This window comes from Nerophis ophidion, linkage group LG06, assembly GCF_033978795.1.
Source record: "Nerophis ophidion isolate RoL-2023_Sa linkage group LG06, RoL_Noph_v1.0, whole genome shotgun sequence".
Classification (NCBI taxonomy): Eukaryota; Metazoa; Chordata; class Actinopteri; order Syngnathiformes; family Syngnathidae; genus Nerophis; species Nerophis ophidion.
The window spans coordinates 17770994-17790326 of NC_084616.1; the positions used below are offsets into that span (position 1 = coordinate 17770994).

Sequence of the window (19333 nt, forward strand, 5' to 3'; positions counted from 1 at the left end):
TTCCGGACTTTTAAACAAAAATAAACTGTTTTGGCTGCCATACCACATTTTTGTGATCTTACAAGGCTAATTAGTTATATTCATTTCAAATAGCAATGTGTGTTAGGGTTATGGAATGGAAACATGTTGTCAGGGGAGTACACCTTCAGTTGTACTGCATGTCTGCATGTACTGCATGTAGTGTACATGAAGCAGCGGTGGGCATGGTCTAAAGCAGGGGTCGGGAACCTTTTCGGTTGAGAGAGCCATGAAAGGCAAATATTTTAAAATGTATTTCCGTGAGAGCCGTATAATATTTTGAACACTGAACACAACTGTCAGGTTCAAAACCTGATGACTGTCAAGCTTGGACTTGGACTTCGATTGTTCCTTCTTTGCAAAGGATAGTTGGGACGAGCCAGACGTGAATGTGAGTATATGTTGATTTATTACTAAACAAACAAAGTACAACAAAGGGCGCGCACGAGGGTTGAAAAAAACTTGGCTAATGAAAAAACAAATGACTAGCACAAAGGCTGCAAACTATAAACGTGAAACACAAAAACTTGCACTGTGGCATATATTACTAAACTTACGTGGCGTGGAAAAAGCGGACAGCATCGGTATGGAATGAAGGAGTTGAGGGATAGGTAGGTGGGTGGTAATGTGGGAGGTTGTCAGACTGACTATCTGGTAACTGGCTTAAATAATAACTGTGATAATTACTAACAGGTGTGAGGGCTGAGGACAGGGGCGTGACTTGAGGGCAAGGTGAAAATCAATGAGTTGGCATGGAGACGAAAACAAACCAGGTCCAAAAAACAAAACATAACATGACCAAAACAAAACATGATCCATAGGCGTGACAATGACATCTATTAAACAGACAAGAAGCAAGGAATTAAACAGAGACAGGATTCAATTTACCTCAATGAGGAAAAACGCGTAGCCCTCTACCCTTATACAGTGTCGTCCCACGCTCTGACAAGATAATTCTTCGCCTCCTCTTTTATTTGGACTTTCCCTGATTACAACAACTAAATGCGTGCATCTCTTATTCTTTTTAACAACATTGTTTTTCTGAAGGTAACCAATGATAAATAAAATACTTTTGACCATTAATGCGACTTCCTGAACGATAGAAACAGATGGATGGATTAAAATGCATGAGAATGTTTTATATTTGAAACGTTATTTTTAACACTGTGATTACCAGCGGAATTATTTATTACTTACCGTGTTAAGCAACGTCAGCTAAAATTAATCTGAGAGCCAGATGCGGTCATCAAAAGAGCCACATCTGGCTCGAGAGCCATAGGTTCCCTACCCCTGGTCTAAAGAATAAGCAAGTGGACATGACCGGAACAGACATCTGACAAGAGAACTCATCAAGGGTGGAAAGATCTTTCAAGTCAGGATATTGGGAAGATCTTTCAAGTCAGGATAGAAGAAGTAAGACACAAGAGAACCAGTGTTTACATTTCCAAATACTCTACATTTTTTTTTGATACATGCATGCTGACCATTAATATTGAAACAGTCTAGATTGTTATTTGTCCACAGATGCTAATACTGATCTAGCAGCAACTACAGGCACTTGAAGACATTCCCTATGTGCTTGTCAGAAACAGCTGACTGCTTTTCATCAGTCGTCATGTTTCGCAAGGCTGCTTTCTTCTGCTCCCTGCAAGTGGACTGGGATCTTCTCAGGTAGGATATACCTATGTATGAAGATTGATGAATTTAATCATGGTGCAATTGTTCTTTCTGAGGACAAATGCTAGCTTCAACTTTACTGTTTTAAGGAGTGATATGACTATAGAATTGCATTGAAAAGCTGTGATGTAGTGTCTGTTTGAACGAAGAATGTCTGGTACCTAAAGTCTTCCTACTTGTTGCTGGTCCTTAAAGTCAACCTACATCTTTGTGGTCCTTAAAGTCAACCTAAATATTGGTAAAGTCTACCTAATTGGGGTTGGTCTTAAAGTCAAACTAATTGTTGGTGGACCCTAAAGTCAATATTATTGTTGGTGGTCCCTAACGTGACTCTAATTGATAATGGTCTCTAAAGTCAAATTAACTGTTGGAGGTCCCTAAAGTCAAGCTAATTGTTGGAGGTCCCTAAAGTCAAACTAATTGTTTGTGGTCCCTAGAGTCAAACTACTTGTTTGTGGTCCCAAAAGTCAAACCAATTTTTGGTGGTCCTTAATGTCAATGTAATTGTTGTTGGTCCCTAAAGTCAACTTTATTGTTTGTGGTCCCTAAAGTTTACCTTGTTTATCGTCCATAAAATCTACCTTGTCTGTAGTCCATAAAGTCTACCTTGTTCATGGTCCTTAAAGGCTAACTTGTTTTTGGTCCCTAAAGTCTACCTTGTTTATAGTCCCTAAAGACTTCCTTGTTTGTGGTCCCTAAAGTCTACCTTGTTTGTGGTCCCTAAAGTCTACCTTGTTTGTGGTCCCTAATGTCTACCTTGTTTATATATAAGTCCCTAAAGTCTACCTGGTTTATGGTCCATTACATCTACCTTGTTTGTGGTCCCTAAAGTTTACCTTGTCTGTAGTCCAAAAAGTCTACCTTGTTTATGGTCCTTAAAGGTTAACTTGTTTTTGGTCCCTAAAGTCTACGTTGTTTATAGTCCCTCAAGACTTCCTTGTTTGTGGTCCCTAAAGTCTACCTTGTTTGTGGTCCCTAAAGTCTACCTGGTTTGTGGTCCCTAAAGTCTACTTAGTCTGTAGTCCATAAAGTCTACCTTGTTTATGGTCCTTAAAGGCTAACTTGTTTTTGGTCCCTAAAGTCTACCTTGTTTATAGTCCCTAAAGACTTCCTTGTTTGTGGTCCCTAAAGTCTACCTTTTTTGTGGTCCCTAAAGTCTACCTGGTTTGTGGTCCCTAAAGTCTACCTTGTCGGTAGTCCATAAAGTCTACCTTGTTTATGGTCCTTAAAGGCTAACTTGTTTTTCATCCCTAAAGTCTACATTATTTATAGTCCCTAAAGACTTCCTTGTTTGTGGTCCCTAAATTCTACCTTGTTTGTGGTCTTTTGTGTCTAAGGCAGTGTTTTTCAACAAGGGGTTGTGAAATTATTGGTTGAATGGACTTGTGAAACAATCTCTATTTACTTTTTCCATGTATTTCTGTATTTGATATGTGTCCTGTGTACCAATTGAGGTATTGATTGATTGATTGATACTTTTATTAGTAGATTGCACAGTACAGTACATATTCCGTACAATTGACCACTAAATGGTAACACCCGAATAAGTTTTTCAACTTGTTTAAGTCGGGGTCCACGTTAATCAATTCATGGTATAAGTAAGTGTTCATCTGTGCAATTTTTAGATATAAGATATACATTCAGGACCAGTTGAATTTAAAACATAATTTCAAACAAGTAGTAGTCTCTACTTCAGTTTGGGGGTCCTGGGCCTGGTAAAAGTCGAAGACCATGTTCTCGGGTCTGTACTAGCGTTTTTAGACTTTGATGTGGTTTTTCCGTAGGAGAGCATCTCATATGGCGGCAGTGTTCCACAGATGTCCTTTCTTCTCCATTGGACCGGTTGTCCTGCATTTGGCAGAACACTCATGGCTGCTGAGCTCTGCTCACAAGTGTCCTGTAATCAGGCATTTAGTCTCAGGGCCATTAGGCCGAGCTCCGCCCTCTTCTTCCTCTCGGTCCAGCCACACGGCAATTGGTGAGTTCCAGATCCTCTTTTCAAGTGTCCTCTTTGGTTTGACGGTACATTGAAGTCTGTGTTTTCTGCAGACCCAACAGGTGAAAGCAAGTTGCCTCCTTGCCACATTAAGCCCCTGGCTGTGGTCTCCAAGTGCCCTTTCTTGGATGCAGAGATGGTCCAGACGAGCCATAATTTAGTGAGGGAGGATGTCACAAAAACCCAAACTGGTGAGTGGTCCACACCTACCATATCACTTATGTCAAAATCTGGTCTCCTCCCTACTTTGACATTGAGATGCTACAAAACATTGTTTTGTCACAGTACCACGTGAGTCTTGATACGTGACATTGTTGCATCATTTGGATTTCAACATGTTCTTGTTTGTGAACAGGAACATGTGTGGTGGACAAATCCATCATGGACACTAAGAAGACCAGTACACTTGATTTTGTCAAACCCATGACCTCCACAGCATCTCACTTTTTAAAGGATAACCTTCCTAAAGGTTTGCATGTTTTGTTTGATGTAAAGGTGTCTCTCAAAGGCTGCAAAGACATTCATGCTAGAGTCTACATGTATGCACGTATGTATATGGCATATATATGAATATATGCACATATATATGTGACATATTTATGAATATATGTATGCTAGAGTGTACATCTATACACGTATATATATGGCATATATATGAATATATGCATGCTACAATCTACATGTATGCACGTATTTATGTGGCATGTACTGTATATGAATATGTATATGCTACAGTCTACATGTATGCACGTATGTATGTGGCATATATATGGATGCTAGAGTCTACATGTAAGCACATATACTGTGTATGTGGCATATTTATGAATATATGTATGGTAGATAGATAGTACTTTATTGATTCCTTCAGAGTGTACATCTATGCACGTATATATGTGGCATGTATATGATTGCATGCATGCTAGAGTCTACATGTATGTATGTGGCATATATATAAATAAATGCACGCTAGAGTCTACATTTATGCAGGTTTATATGTGGGATATATATGAATATATGCATGCTACAGTCTACATTTATGTATGTATGTATGTGGCATATATATGTATATATGTATGTGTATAAATATATATATATCTATATATATATATATATATGTATTTACATATATATATGTATGTATATATATATATATATGTATTTACATATATATATATGTATGTATGTATATATATGTGCATATATGTATATATATACATACAGTACATATATATGTGTGTATATATGTATATATGTATGGATATACAGTATATATATACTGTATGTATATACAGTGTATATATATGTATGTATATATGTGTATATATTTATATATATATATATATATATATATATATACAGTACATATATATATATATAAATATATACATGTGTATATGTAGTCTATATATATACATATATATATATATATATATATGTATATATATATATATATATATATATATATATATATATATACAGGGGCAAGGGACCCTGCCTCAAGTGGAGGAGTTCAAGTACCTAGGAGTCTTGTTCACGAGTGAGGGAAGAGTGGATCGTGAGATCGACAGGCGGATCGGTGCGGCGTCTTCAGTAATGCGAACGTTATATCGATCCGTTGTGGTGAAGAAGGAGCTGAGCCGGAAGGCAAAGCTCTCAATTTACCGGTCGATCTACGTTCCCATCCTCACCTATGGTCATGAGCTTTGGGTCATGACCGAAAAGATAAGATCACGGGTACAAGCGGCCGAAATGAGTTTCCTCCGCCGGGTGGCAGGGCTCTCCCTTAGAGATAGGGTGAGAAGCTCTGCCATCCAGGAGGAACTCAAAGTAAAGCCGCTGCTCCTTCACATCGAAAGGAGCCAAAATAGGTGGCTCGGGCATCTGGTCAGGATGCCACCCGAACGCCTCCCTAGGGAGGTGTTTAGGGCACGTCCAACCAGTAGGAGGCCACGGGGAAGACCCAGGACACGTTGGGAAGACTATGTCTCCCGGCTGGCCTGGGAACGCCTCGGGATCCCCCGGGAAGAGCTAGACGAAGTGGCTGGGGAGAGGGAAGTCTGGGCTTCCCTGCTTAGGCTGCTGCCCCCGCGACCCGACCTCGGTTAATCGGAGGATGATGGATATACATTGGGAAGGCAGCACGGTGCAACAGGGGTTAGTGCATGTGCCTCACAATACGAGGTTCCTGAGTTCAGGATCCTGAGCTCGGGATCTTTCTGTGTGGAGTTTGCATGTTCTCCCCATGACTGCGGGAGTTCCCTCCGGGTACTCCGGCTTCCTCCCACCTCCAAAAACATGCACCTGGGGATAAGTTGATTAACAACACTAAATTGGCCCTAGTGTGTGAATGTGAGTGTGAATGTTGTCTATCTGTGTTGGCCCTGCGATGACCTGGCAACTTGTCCAGGGTGTATCTTGCCTACTGCCTGAATGCAGCTGAGATAGGCTCCAGCACCCCCAGCGACCCCGAAAGGGACAAGCGGTAGAAAATGGACGGATGGATGGATGGATGGATGGATGGATGGATATATATTAGTAGGAATGTAATTAATCGTTGGACTGGCACCTATTGTTATGAATAAGTATTGCATTTGAATCAAGAATCGTTTGTTATGAATAAGTATTGCATTTGAATCAAGAATTGATTGTGAATTGAATCCTTCCCCCCCAAGATTGGAATGGAATGGTGTGGTGCCCAAAGACTCCTCCTGGTCACCTGCCAGTTGCAGAGCATACATCTAAAAAGCGGCGTTCAGGTTTACACTAATGAATGAGATATTTTGAAATATTTTAATTTTAATTCCTTTCTATTCTTTCGGTATTCCTTTTTTTTTTTTTTTTTTTCATTTATTTATTTTTTTTTTTTAAATTATCTTTCTAGCTATCATTATGTATACGTATTGTTGCATTTGAACAACTGTATTGTTGATAATAGAGGTAAACTATTGGTATTGTTCATGATCAATTGCGCTTTTTCTATTGGTATTTGTACTGCTCCAGTTTTAGTGTAAAACTGCTCATTGTCATTACTATATCATTATTTATTTCGCTAACTGCTTATTTGCTATCACTTTTACGATCATATCTGTACATGTTTTATGTGCTGGTGTTGTTCTATTGTTGTTGTTATTGTTGTATTTGCTGTTGTTGTTTTTGTCTCTCTGTCTAATTCCCCCCCTTATCCCCACAATTTCCCCCTCTGTCTTCCTTTTTTTTTCTCTCTCTCTTTCTTTCCCCTCCTGCTCCGGCCCGGCTGCACCAAATGATAATATAAATACATTTAATAAAGTCAAATTCAAATAAGGCAACAAGAAAAGTATCCTACACTTCTCTTTTGTAAAGTAAATCTGAACAGCCGATATGGGCATCTACATCAACTATATGATTTGCCTGAGACGCTGGACAGGACAAAAAAATAAACTTAATTCCTTTCTATGTCCTTCAGGTGTGAGCTTCCAGTATGACGGCTTCTTTGAGGAGAAAATAACGGGCAAGAAAAGAGATCACAGCTACAGAGTTTTTAAGACGCTCAACCGGCGTGCGCCTTCCTTTCCCATGGCGGTTGACTACTCAGACGGTGTGGGTTTAGAGAAAGACGTGTCGGTGTGGTGCAGCAACGACTACCTGGGCATGAGTGGCCACCCCAAAGTCACACAGGCCATGTTGTGAGTGCTCCGTCTCAAACCTTAATCAATATGATGAGAAGTAATGACAGGCCATACCTCCTTCAAGGGAGACTTTGCAAAACCACGGTGCTGGTGCAGGAGGCACCAGAAGTATCTCCGGGACAAGTCAATTCCATGTGGAGCTGGAACTCGAGCTGGCTGACCTGCACGGCAAAGATGCTGCTCTGCTCTTCACTTCCTGTTTTGTAGCCAACGACTCCACATTGTTCACCTTGGCTCGGATGTTGCCAGGTTTATGTCGCAACATGCATGTGGCTTTGTGGTTCCCAAGCAACATGTTTGCCATGCACTTTGCTCAGGCTGCCTGATCTACTCGGACGCTGGCAACCATGCTTCCATGATCCAAGGCATCGCCAACAGTGGAGTCAAGAAGTACGTCTTCCGCCACAATGATGTCAGCCACCTGCGAGAGCTGCTGGAGAGCTCGGACCCTTCTGTTCCAAAGATTGTTGCCTTTGAGACGGTGCATTCGATGGACGGTATAAAACTCTCTTTTCATGACATTATAATACAAAACCCAAAACCAGGAAAGTTGGCACGTTGGGTAATTGGTAAATAAAAACAGAATACAATGATTTGCTAAGCCTTTTTAATCTATATTCAATTGCATAGACTGCAAAGACATGATATTTAATGTTCGAACTGAGAAACTTAATTTTTTTTGTGTGCACATAATCATAGAGTCAGAATTGTCAGCAACACATTACAAAAAAGTTGTCATAGGGGCATTTTCACCACTGTGTTACATGGCCTTTCCTTTTAATAACACTCAGTAAACGTTTGGGAACTGAGGAGAAACATTTTTGAAGCTTTTCAGGTGGAATTCTTTCCCATTCTTGCTTGATGTAGAGCTAAAGTTGTTTGACAGTCCGGGGTCTTTGTTGTGTTATTTGAGTTAAGTTAAAGTTAAAGGACCAATGGTTGTCACACACACACTAGGTGTGGTGAAATTTGTCCTCTGCATTTGACGCATCCCCTTGATCACCCCCTGGGAAGTGCGGGGAGCAGTGGGCAGCAGCAGTGGGCAGCAGCGGTGCCGCGCCCGGGAATCATTTATGGTGATTTAACCCCCAATTCCAACCTTTGATGCTGAGTGCCGAGCAGGGAGGCAATGGGTCCCATTTTTATAGTCTTTGGTATGACTCAGAACCTACCGATCTCAGGGCAGACACTCTAACTACTAGGCGACTGAGTAGGCTTCATAATTTCAATGGGAGATAGGTCTGGACTACAGGCAGGCCAGTCTAGTACCAGGACTCTTTTACTATGAAGCCACGCTGTTGTAACATGTTGTAACACTGTTCACCTGTGGGATGTTCCAAATAAGTGTTTGATGAGCATTCCTCAACTTCCTCAGTCTTTTTTGCCACTTGTGCCAGCTTTTTTGAAACACGTTCCAGGTATAACAAATTCCAAATGAGCTAATATTTGCAAAAAATAACAAAGTTTTCCGGTTCGAACGTTGAATATCTTGTCTTTGCAGTCTGTTCAATTGAATATAAGTTGAAAGGGATTTGCATATCATTATAGCTGAGATAGGCTTTAGCGCCCCCCGCCACCCTGAAGGGAATAAGGGGTAGAAAATGCATGGACACTCTAACCACTAGGCCACTGAGTAGGCTTCATAATGCGCCACACAATTTCAATGGGAGACAGGTCTGGACTACAGGCAGGCCAGTCTAGTACCAGGACTCTTTTACCATGAATGCTGCGCTGTTGTAACATGTTGTAACACGAGCCTGCTCACCTGTGGGATGTTCCAAATAAGTGTTTGATGAGCATTCCTCAACTGCCTCAGTCTTTTTTGTCACTTGTGCCAGCTTTTTTGAAACACGTTGCAGGCATCAAATTCCAAATGAGCTAATATTTGCAAAAAATAACAAATGTTTCCGGTTCGAACGTTGAATATCTTGTCCTTGCAGTCTGTTCAATTGAATATAAGTTGAAAAGGATTTGCAAATCATTGTAGCTGAGATAGGCTCTAGCACCCCCCGCCACCGTGAAGGGAATAAGCGGTAGAAATGGATGGACACTCTAACCACTAGGCCACTGAGTAGGCTTCATAATGCGCCACACAATTTCAATGGGAGACAGGTCTGGACTACAGGCAGGCCAGTTTAGTACCTGGACTGTTTTACTATGAAGCCACGCTGTTGTAACATGTTGTAACACTGTTCACCTGTGGGATGTTCCAAATAAGTGTTTGATGAGCATTCCTCAACTTCCTCAGTCTTTTTTGCCACTTGTGCCAGCTTTTTTGAAACACGTTGCAGGCATCAAATTCCAAATGAGCTAATATTTGCTAAAAAAAACAAAGTTTTCCGGTTCGAACGTTGAATATTTTGTCCTTACAGTCGGTTCAATTGAATATAAGTTGAAAAGGATTTGCAAATCATTGTAGCTGAGATAGGCTCTAGCGCCCCCCGCCACCCCGAAAGGAATAAGCGGTAGGAAATGGATGGATGTATTCTGTTTTTTGTTTTTTTTTACTATTTAAACAACATGCCAACTTCACTGGTTTTGGGGTTTGTACTTTCTACATCCAAGTAATAGTTACTTTTTGCAACAGGGGCAGTGTGTCCACTGGAGCAACTCTGCGACGTTGCCCACGCTTTTGGTGCCATTACCTTTGTGGATGAGGTGCATGCGGTGGGCCTATACGGCTCCAGAGGAGGGGGGATTGGAGACCGTGACCGAGTCACCAACAAGATGGACATCATCTCCGCTACCCTGGGTAGGATTCCTGGTGCAACCTTGTACTTGAAATTGTGACACGGCCGCCGTGTTTCCAGGCAAGGCATTTGGGTGCGCGGGCGGTTACATTGCAAGCACCGCCGCCCTGGTGGACACGGTGAGGTCCTACGCCGCGGGCTTCATTTTCACCACTTCTCTACCTCCCATGCTGCTGGCCGGAGCCAAGGAATCCGTCAAGATCCTCAAAAGTGACGAAGGCCGTGTGCTCAGGAGGAAACACCAGAGGAGTGTCAGGCTGCTTCGACAGATCCTCTTGGAGTCGGGTCTTCCACTCGTCCACTGCCCAAGTCACATCATTCCTATCAGGGTAATGGAGGGTTCCATTTCTGGGCTTGTGAATACTCTGCAAAAATAGTCACAATTGTGTTTTTAAATATAAATGTTCACATTTAAATATCACTTCTATGTTTTTAATGAAGCACTCATAAAAACAAGACTCAGGTAGTCGCTCTTTCTCGTGCCTAAACGCCGCACCAACCTGCAGGACGAGGAGACCATCAGGACCACGCTCGTTACCACCCAGCCACCCAGCTTTCTTACTTGTTGTCTGTTCGCTCTCCGAGCCGCAACCTTGCTGCTAATCATATTTGGATGATTACAATCCCAACACTGTTGTAGTCTGGACCAACAGTTCTCAAAGGCCTACTGAAATGAGATTTTCTTATTTAAACGGGGATATCAGGTCCATTCTATGTGTCATACTTGATCATTTCGCGATATTGCCATATTTTTGTTGAAAGGATTTAGTAGAGAACATCGACAATAAAGTTTGCAACTTTTGGTCGCTAATAAAAAAAGCCTTGCCTTTACCGGAAAGAGCAGACGATGTGCGCGTGACATCACGGGTTGTAGGGCTCCTCACATCCTCACATTGTTTACAATCATAGCCACCAGCAGCTAGAGCGATTCGGACCGAGAAAGCGACATTTTCCCCATTAATTTGAGCGAGGATGAAGGATTTGTGGATGAGGATATATTGATAGTGAAGGACTAGAAAAAAAAGGCGATTGCAGTGGGAGCGATTCAGATGTTATTAGACACATTTACTAGGATAATTCTGGAAAATCCCTTATCTGCATATTGTGTTGCTAGTGTTTTAGTGAGTTTATATAGTACCTGAAAGTCGGAGGGGTGTGGCCACGGGTGTAGTGACCGCCAGTGTCTCCGTGGGAGGAGGTAATAGTCGCCGCAGCAGCTGCAGGAGGACGCTGGCTCCGCTCATTACTACGGTAAGAGCCAACTTATTACCACAATTTTCTCAGCGAAACCTGCCGGTTGACATGTTGGCGGGATCCATGTTCGCTTGACCGCTCTGTTCCATAGTAAAGCTTCACCTTCGGGAATTTCAAACAAGGAAACACCAGCTCTGTTTGTGTGGCTAAAGGCTAAAAGCCTCCCACCTCCATCTTTCTCCATTATTAATTGAACAAATTGCAAAAGATTCAGCAACACAGATGTCCAGAATACTGTGTAATTATGCGATTAAAGCAGACTACTTATAGCTTGGATCGGGCTGGAAAATAATGTCCGCTACAACCCGGGACGTCAAACGCACGCGTCATCATACCGCCACGTTTTCAACACGACACTTCGCGGGAAATTTAAAATTGTAATTTAGTAAACTAAAAAGGCCGTATTGGCATATGTTGCAATGTTAATATTTCATCACTGATATTTAAGCTATCAGACTGCGTGGTCGGTTTTAGTGGGTTTCAGAAGGCCTTTAAACTCTCATCACCAAGTAAAAACGTGTCCTCCAAGTGACACCCTATTAAAATACAATATCATAGTAAGCCCAAGTATTCATTAAAAGCGTTTATTTAACAAGTATTTGGAATATTCTTGGCCACTGTAACATTACACACGGCTTGATCAGTAACACTGTGTGTGAATGTAGGAAAATAAAACACTGTACTTTAATCAAGTGGTTCTTTGGCGTTCAACTCAATTTGAGGATCACTCTTTTAGAGTATTTATTAGTAGCCACATACTTCACGACACACAAAGTATATTACCTGAAGGGACGTGGCTACAGGGTAGAGTTGCCAAGTAGGAAACATGTTCTGACTTCTTTGCAGCCATGTAACAGAATGTGACATGTACATGGGACTGGTAAGTATCAAAGAGGTTGGTAGATGAGAATAAATCTAAAGTCCAATCAAGTGGAGACTTGCAGGAATTGTAGTCTTCATGTTCTACTTTTACTCTCGGGGTTTGTGCTGACATGTATGATGGGGACATGTGCTGGCACAGGTGGCAGATGCGGAGAAGAACACAAAGATCTGCGACATCATGCTGTCTCGTTACAACATCTACATTCAGGCAATCAACTACCCCACTGTGGCCAAAGGGGAGGAGCTACTTCGCATTGCCCCGACGCCATACCACACCCCCAAGATGATGTACGACTTTGTTGGTATGACACCTATCTTTTATACAACCTATTATTAGTATTATTATTATTAGTAGTAGTATTAGCAACCATCTAGGTGTGCTTAAAGGGGACCTACGATGTTTGTGCTCTTTTCTGATGTATAAAACGTGTTACCATGTTGGATAATTGTGTTGAAAAATTTCATCATCAAATTCATGAATTTAAATGTGAGCTTGCGCACAGTTTAAGATACCTCTGACTGAAACGTTTTTTTTTTTTAATATTAATAAGAAATACTGATGGACCTACTTATATAATCTTTCTAGTATAAGCTGTTTGCCAGCCTCTTCCACTGTTATTTTTTTTTTATGTCTGTAAAATCAATATTTATTTATTTAATTGGGCCCTGCGATGAGGTGGCAACTTGTCCAGGGTGTACCCCGCCTTCCGCCCGGTTGTAGCTGAGATAGGTGCCAGCGCCCCCCGCAACCCCAAAAGGGAATAAGCGGTAGAAATGGGATGGATAATTGGATGCATTTTACACTGTTAGCTGCAGTCTGCAGTGTTATTCCTTTTGTAAAGTCAATATTTACTTCTTTAATTGTATACATTTTACACTGTTAGCTGCAGTCTGCAGTGTTATTTCATGTTTCATGTCTGTAAAGTCAATATTTTCCTCTTTAAAAGTCCACATTTTACACCAGTAAGAACCAGCTGCTAAATTTAGACCAAAAAGACGGCGCCATTGAGACATTACGACTCGGTTTGAGTTAAAACAAGATAAGGTACAACAAAGGCTCCTATCCATCCATCCATTTTCTACTGCTTATTCCCTTTGGGGTGGTGGGGGGCGTTCGTGCCTATCTCAGCTACAATCGGGCGGAAGGCGGCGTACACCCTGGACAAGTCGCCACCTCATCGCAGGGCCAACACAGATAGACAGACAACATTCACACTTATTTTCATATATTTTTTGCAGCTCTGTATCCATCTTAGAGTGTGCAGGTGTATCTAAAGTTGTGAATGGGGTGCGGTGGGTCTAAAATGTGGCCCCGGGACCATATTTGGCCCACAGTTATTTTTTTTTAATTGGCCCCATGATATGCCTATCTGAAATTAATTCATTATTTATGAGCTTTATCAGATACAAACACCAACAACTGAGAACAAAATAGCTAATATCAAAACATTTTTCAAAGAGCTTAAGTAGGGTTAGGCTGTAAACTGGTATTGCCAGTTGTATTTTACCAAGAGTTATGTATTTCAGACTATACCGCCGTACCGTGTTATAATATCTTTTGACGCAACCTGTGATAGTTATTCCCGACGTTTACCCACACTTCATTGAGTTTCTTTAAGTCGACATTCAGAGTACTGTGCAGAAATCACATGACTTCAGGCTTTGCGATGCTCTCTTCAGCTGCTCTTTATTGGCCAGAGGTTACACGATCCAGTGAAAAGATTCAAAATGACAGCCACTGCTAATGCGAACAACCATTAGTGTGTTCCATTTGTACTGGGAAGTCGGAACTTCCGAGTTCCTAGTTAAGAATTTCAACTGTAAAAACTCTCGGGGTCGGATTTCCGACTCGGAAAGTTGGAGTATTCTTGTTTTCAAAGATGGCTGCTCTGGATATAAACACTAACTCTATAATATCCGTTATCAGCTCTTCTGATTAGCCTTTGTCGCAGTAAATCAGCTATAAACGATGTATTGTTGTACGTTTTTACTGTTAACAACATTTATATCATGAGTTATATACCGTATTATTCGGATTATAAGGCGCACTTAAAATCCTCAAATTCTCAAAACTCTACAGTACACCTTATAACCTGGTGCGCCTAATGTACGGAATAGTTTTGTTTGTGCTTACCGACCTGAAAGCTATTTTATTCGGTAAATGGTGAAATAATAATTGTGACCAGTAGATGGCAGTCACACATAAGTGATTGATTGATTGATTGATTGATTGATTGATTGATTGATTGATTGATTGATTGAAACTTGTATTAGTAGATTGCACAGTTCAGTACATATTCCGTACAATTGACCACTAAATGGTAACACCCGAATAAGTTTTTCAACTTGTTTAAGTCGGGGTCCACGTTAATCAGTTCATGGTACAAATATATACTATCAGCATAATACAGTCATCACACAAGTTAATCATCATAGTATATACATTGAATTATTTACATTATTTACAATCCGGGGGGTGGGTGAGGAGCTTTGGTTGATATCTGTAATACGGGTTGACTGCAATTTGACTCCAGTAAACAACACCACAATGTTATTTGTTCCATTGAAAATGTACAACAAAGATGACGGAGAAAAGACGCTGCAGGTGAGCCACATAAATAAGACCGCCCACAAAACGGCGCATCCTGAAGCGATTGTCAGAAAGCGACTTGAAGATGATCTGTAAAACATCATCTATGCAACATTTTGACCAAAGAACCTCCATTACATGTTACGTACACCACAAGGAAGTGTTTTAGATTTAGAAAAAAATTAAAAATAATATGACCCCTTTAATGCGCCTCATAATCCGGTGCACCCTATGGGCCGGAAAATACGGTACGTCGCTAGCAATAGCATCTATGATTCCCCTTTATCCATATTCTCCCATAAGTTGTTTATATTCAGACAAAATTAATGACGTCGTAACTGGAATGCTCTCAAGTCGGCTGTGACGTCATTCCCAGCTCCCTCTTGCAACTTCGGGCTAAATGAAACGCAGCATTTAGCTCAGTTCAAACCCTCGCTGACGTCACACGACACCTAGCAACAGAAGTGAAGTGAATTATATTTATGTAGCGCTTTTTCCCCAAGCGCTTTACATAGTGAAACCCAATATCTAAGTTACAATTAAACCAGTGTGGGTGACACTGGGAGCAGGTGGGTAAAGTGTCTTGCCCAAGGACGCAACGGCATTGACTAGGATGGCGGAAGCAGGGATCGAACTTGCAACCCTCAAGTTGCTGACACGGCCGCTCTACCAACCGAGCTATACTGTCCCCACGGACACCGTCTTTTAAATGTACACACACGCATGCCCATGATGCTCATAAACTTCTCTCAAGGAAGAGAGGTGGGGCGTGGTTTTAGTTGTAATTTAAAGGAATGGCCTCCACACACCACCTCTTGGTGGACATTCTGAGAACTGGAACACAAAGTGCACTAAAGTACATGGAATACACCATATGTTGAGCAGCAGGAAGCGTGTAGATAGAAATCATCAAAGATCCCCTTGAAGACATCTGACATTCTCCAACACAAGTGTGACTTCAGCCTTTTGTCCTCTGCTTGCTCTCAGACTGTCTGCTGAAAACCTGGACAGAAGTTGGCCTGCAGCTGCAAGCGCACTTGTCAGCCGAGTGCACCTTTTGTCAGCAGCCTCTTCACGTGGGTCTGATGAGTGAGCGGGAAAAGTCCTACTTTACTGGCCTCAGTCACGTAGTCTCAGCCGCAGGTTAGCATCTTTGTTATCCCAGCTGTGTTGAAATAGAACTCATGCTTTCGACATGATGCTATCTGGGCAAATAAAGTGAAAGTAAATGTTGGATTAGGATTCTGTACATATTGATTATCTAAAATGCGGCCCATTAAGATTTTCAATCCAGCTTGTCGGACATTTCCAAATTTTTTTTAAACCTTCAACATGGAAACTGTAGCCGCCAATATGATGTGCTTTCAGATTACCATACGCTTTCAACCAGTCGCTTTTGAGTGATATACAGTAGGGGTGTAACGGAACGTGAATTTGTATTGAACCGTTTCGGTACGGGGGTTTCGGTTCGGTTCGGAGGTGTACCGAACAAGTTTCCACACGGACATATTAAGTAGCGTACCGCACGTTGTGTAAACAATGCACACCGAGGCACAACACACGGCATGCTAGCAGCGACCGGGCTACGATAGGCTGACCATACCTCCTCTTTTCACCGGATATGTCCTCTTTTGCGGGGCTGTCCGGGTGGAGTTTCTTAAAGGCCTACTGAAATGAGATTTTCTTATTCAAAAGAAATAGCAGGTCCATTCTATGTGTCATACTTGATAATTTCGCTATATTGCCATATTTTTGCTGAAATGATTTAGTAGAGAACATCGACGATAAAGTTGGCAACTTTTGGTCGCTAATAAAAAAGCCTTGCCTGTACCGGAAGTAGCAGACGATGTGCGCATGACGTCACGGGTTGTAGGGCTCCTCACATCCTCATATTGTTTACAACCATAGCCAGCAGTATATAGAGCTATTCGGACCGAGAAAGCGACAATTTCCCCATTAATTTGAGCGAGGATGAAAGATTCGTGGATGAGGACGTTTAGAGTGAAGTACTAGAAAAACAAAAAACAAGAAAAGGTGACGGCTCCAGGCGGCGGCAGGCTGCATTTCCGATGTAATTAGACACATTTACTAGGATCATTCAGGAAGATCCCTTATCTGCTTATTGTTTTAATAGTGTTTTAGTGAGATTACAAAGTCATACCTGAAAGTCGGAGGGCTGTGGTGAACGCCAGTCTCTCTCAGAGAAGCCGAGGAGCCAAGATCACAGCTGCCTTTTTGAGCTGCAGGAGGTGGTCCGATAATCCACTGAAGTCTCCGGTAAGAGCCGACTTAATATCAAAATTTTGCTTGACCGCTCTGTGTTAGAACTTCACAACAAAGAAACACCGGCTGTGTTTCGGTGCTAAAGGCAGCTGCAATCCACCACTTTCCACCAACAGCATTATTCTTTATAGTCTCCATTATTAATTGAACAAATTGCAAAAGATTCAGCAACACAGATGTCCAATATACTGTGTAATTATGCGATGAAAAGAGACTACTTTTAGCCGTGTGTGGTGCTGGGCTAATATGTCCGCTACAACCCGAGACGTCACAAACACTTGCTTCCGCGGCGTTTTCAACAAGAAACTCCGCGGGAAATTTAAAATTGTAATTTAGTAAACTAAACCGGCCGTATTGGTAATGTTAAGATTTCATCATTGATTTATAAAATATCAGACTGCGTGGTCGGTAGTAGTGGGTTTCAGTAGGCCTTGAAATGCCTCAAATGTCCGGCAATTTAAGTTAGGGTTGCGTGTATTTTCAATATACGTTCAGGGTTAAGAAGGGGTTAAAAACAAAACAAATTGTGGACAAAGCAGCATTCGTGAGGGAGGGGCAGAGACAGAGAAAGCGAGAGAGTTATGATAAACACGGATGCGTTGCCAGGCTCTGCTTTATACCCATAGATTTATCAGATTTTATTTTTTATTATCTATAGCAGGGGTGTCAAAAGCGTACCCCAGAAGCCATTTGCGGCCCACAGCTAATGTTTTAAAGGCCCACGGCACAATCTAAAAATACTATTAGAATAAACAACATAAAGAAAAGTGAAGTAAAAAAGCTTAAAGGCTAAATGTAATTTAGAAAAAGTTGCAATGTTGACTAATAAAACAAAGCTTTTTTTTTTCTTTCAAACTGTCATTGCTCAAAACAAAATATTGAATCAAAATTAATGTTATTATGAATTATTGACCTATCCAATGTTCCGATTACTTCACATCAAATATTCCACTCGGAAAAATATTTTTGGTGGAAGATTTTGCAAATTTGGTAAATAGATAACCAAAAAATTTATATTTTGTTGTTTTCTTATTGTACCGAAAATTAACCGAACCGTGACCTCTGGACCAAGGTACGTACCGAACCGAAATTTTTGTATACCGTTACACCCTAATATACACGTTATTACAGGCAGAGTGGGCGTTTTTTTTTTTTTTTACAGCAGCCAGCCTGAAAGCAGATCTTACAACAAAGTTCTGCAGAAAAGTGATATATAAGATTGTAGTTGTTTTTTCACCCTACAGGGTGTTCATATTTCGCTGTGTTTGTTCCAAAAGAGGAGCGACGTTCATATGTTGTTAATATTCAGTGTTTTATTGTCCATACTTAATATTGTAAATCCCACATTCCTTAACTTTCATGTACTTCCTGGATGTCTTATTCAGTAAAAAACTATAATAACGTTTTGATTTTTTTGAGGTGGTCTGTCATAACGTTTTAAGGATTCTATTAGATATTGTTGTCAGTTTTTGTATCAGTGTCATAACGGGGTTTTCGCAGCTTACTGCGAGGTTTGTTCTCCCGGGATGGAATCAGACTGTTCCGGACAAGGCTTGCAGGTAGGAACATATTCAATTCCTCAAGAAATCTTCGCAGGGCATGAGGTAAACAAACATAAACTATGGCGTGGAACAAACACGAAACTGTGGTATGAAACAAACAGCATAAACTATGGCTTGGAACAAACACGAAACTGTGGCATGAAATAGACACGACTTACGTGGACATGGCATGAATCGAACAACTTGAACTATGGTATCGCATGAAAAGCCTGAAACTAATAAATAACATAACCATGGCATGGAGCAAGTAATGACACCAGGCCGACTGACTGGCAAAGACAGGCTTAATTCATGGTCTCTTGATTGGAAACTAAAACAAACAAGGGTGCACAAAAACAGGAACTAATGGAGTCTTAAAACTAACAGAAAATAACAAAAACATGATCCAGACCACAGAGCATGACAATCATCCATCCATCCATCCATTCATCCATTTTTCTACCGCTTATTCCCTTTGGGGTCAGTGGTTTATAAAAATAAAAAAAAAGGACCAAAGATCACATACTGTAATGCTGATGTTTACACACACACACACACATATATATATATATATATATATATCTATATCCATCCATCCATCCATCCATCCATCTTCTACCGCTTATTCCCTTTTGGGGTCGCGGGGGGCGCTGGCGCCTATCTCAACTACATTC

General features: G+C 41.2%; 1 protein-coding gene across 1 annotated transcript; it reads left to right on the plus strand.

Annotated features, from left to right (window-relative positions):
* Window positions 1-3751: 3751 nt before the first annotated feature.
* Window positions 3752-17230, plus strand: LOC133553894 (5-aminolevulinate synthase, non-specific, mitochondrial-like). The gene is made up of 9 exons (XM_061902231.1): window positions 3752-3882; window positions 4047-4160; window positions 7137-7356; window positions 7424-7608; window positions 7677-7856; window positions 9947-10111; window positions 10170-10438; window positions 12385-12547; window positions 15823-17230. The coding sequence occupies exons 1-9, from the start codon at window positions 3828-3830 to the stop codon at window positions 15981-15983; spliced, it is 1512 nt and encodes a 503-aa protein (XP_061758215.1). The 5' UTR covers window positions 3752-3827; the 3' UTR covers window positions 15984-17230.
* Window positions 17231-19333: the final 2103 nt, after the last annotated feature.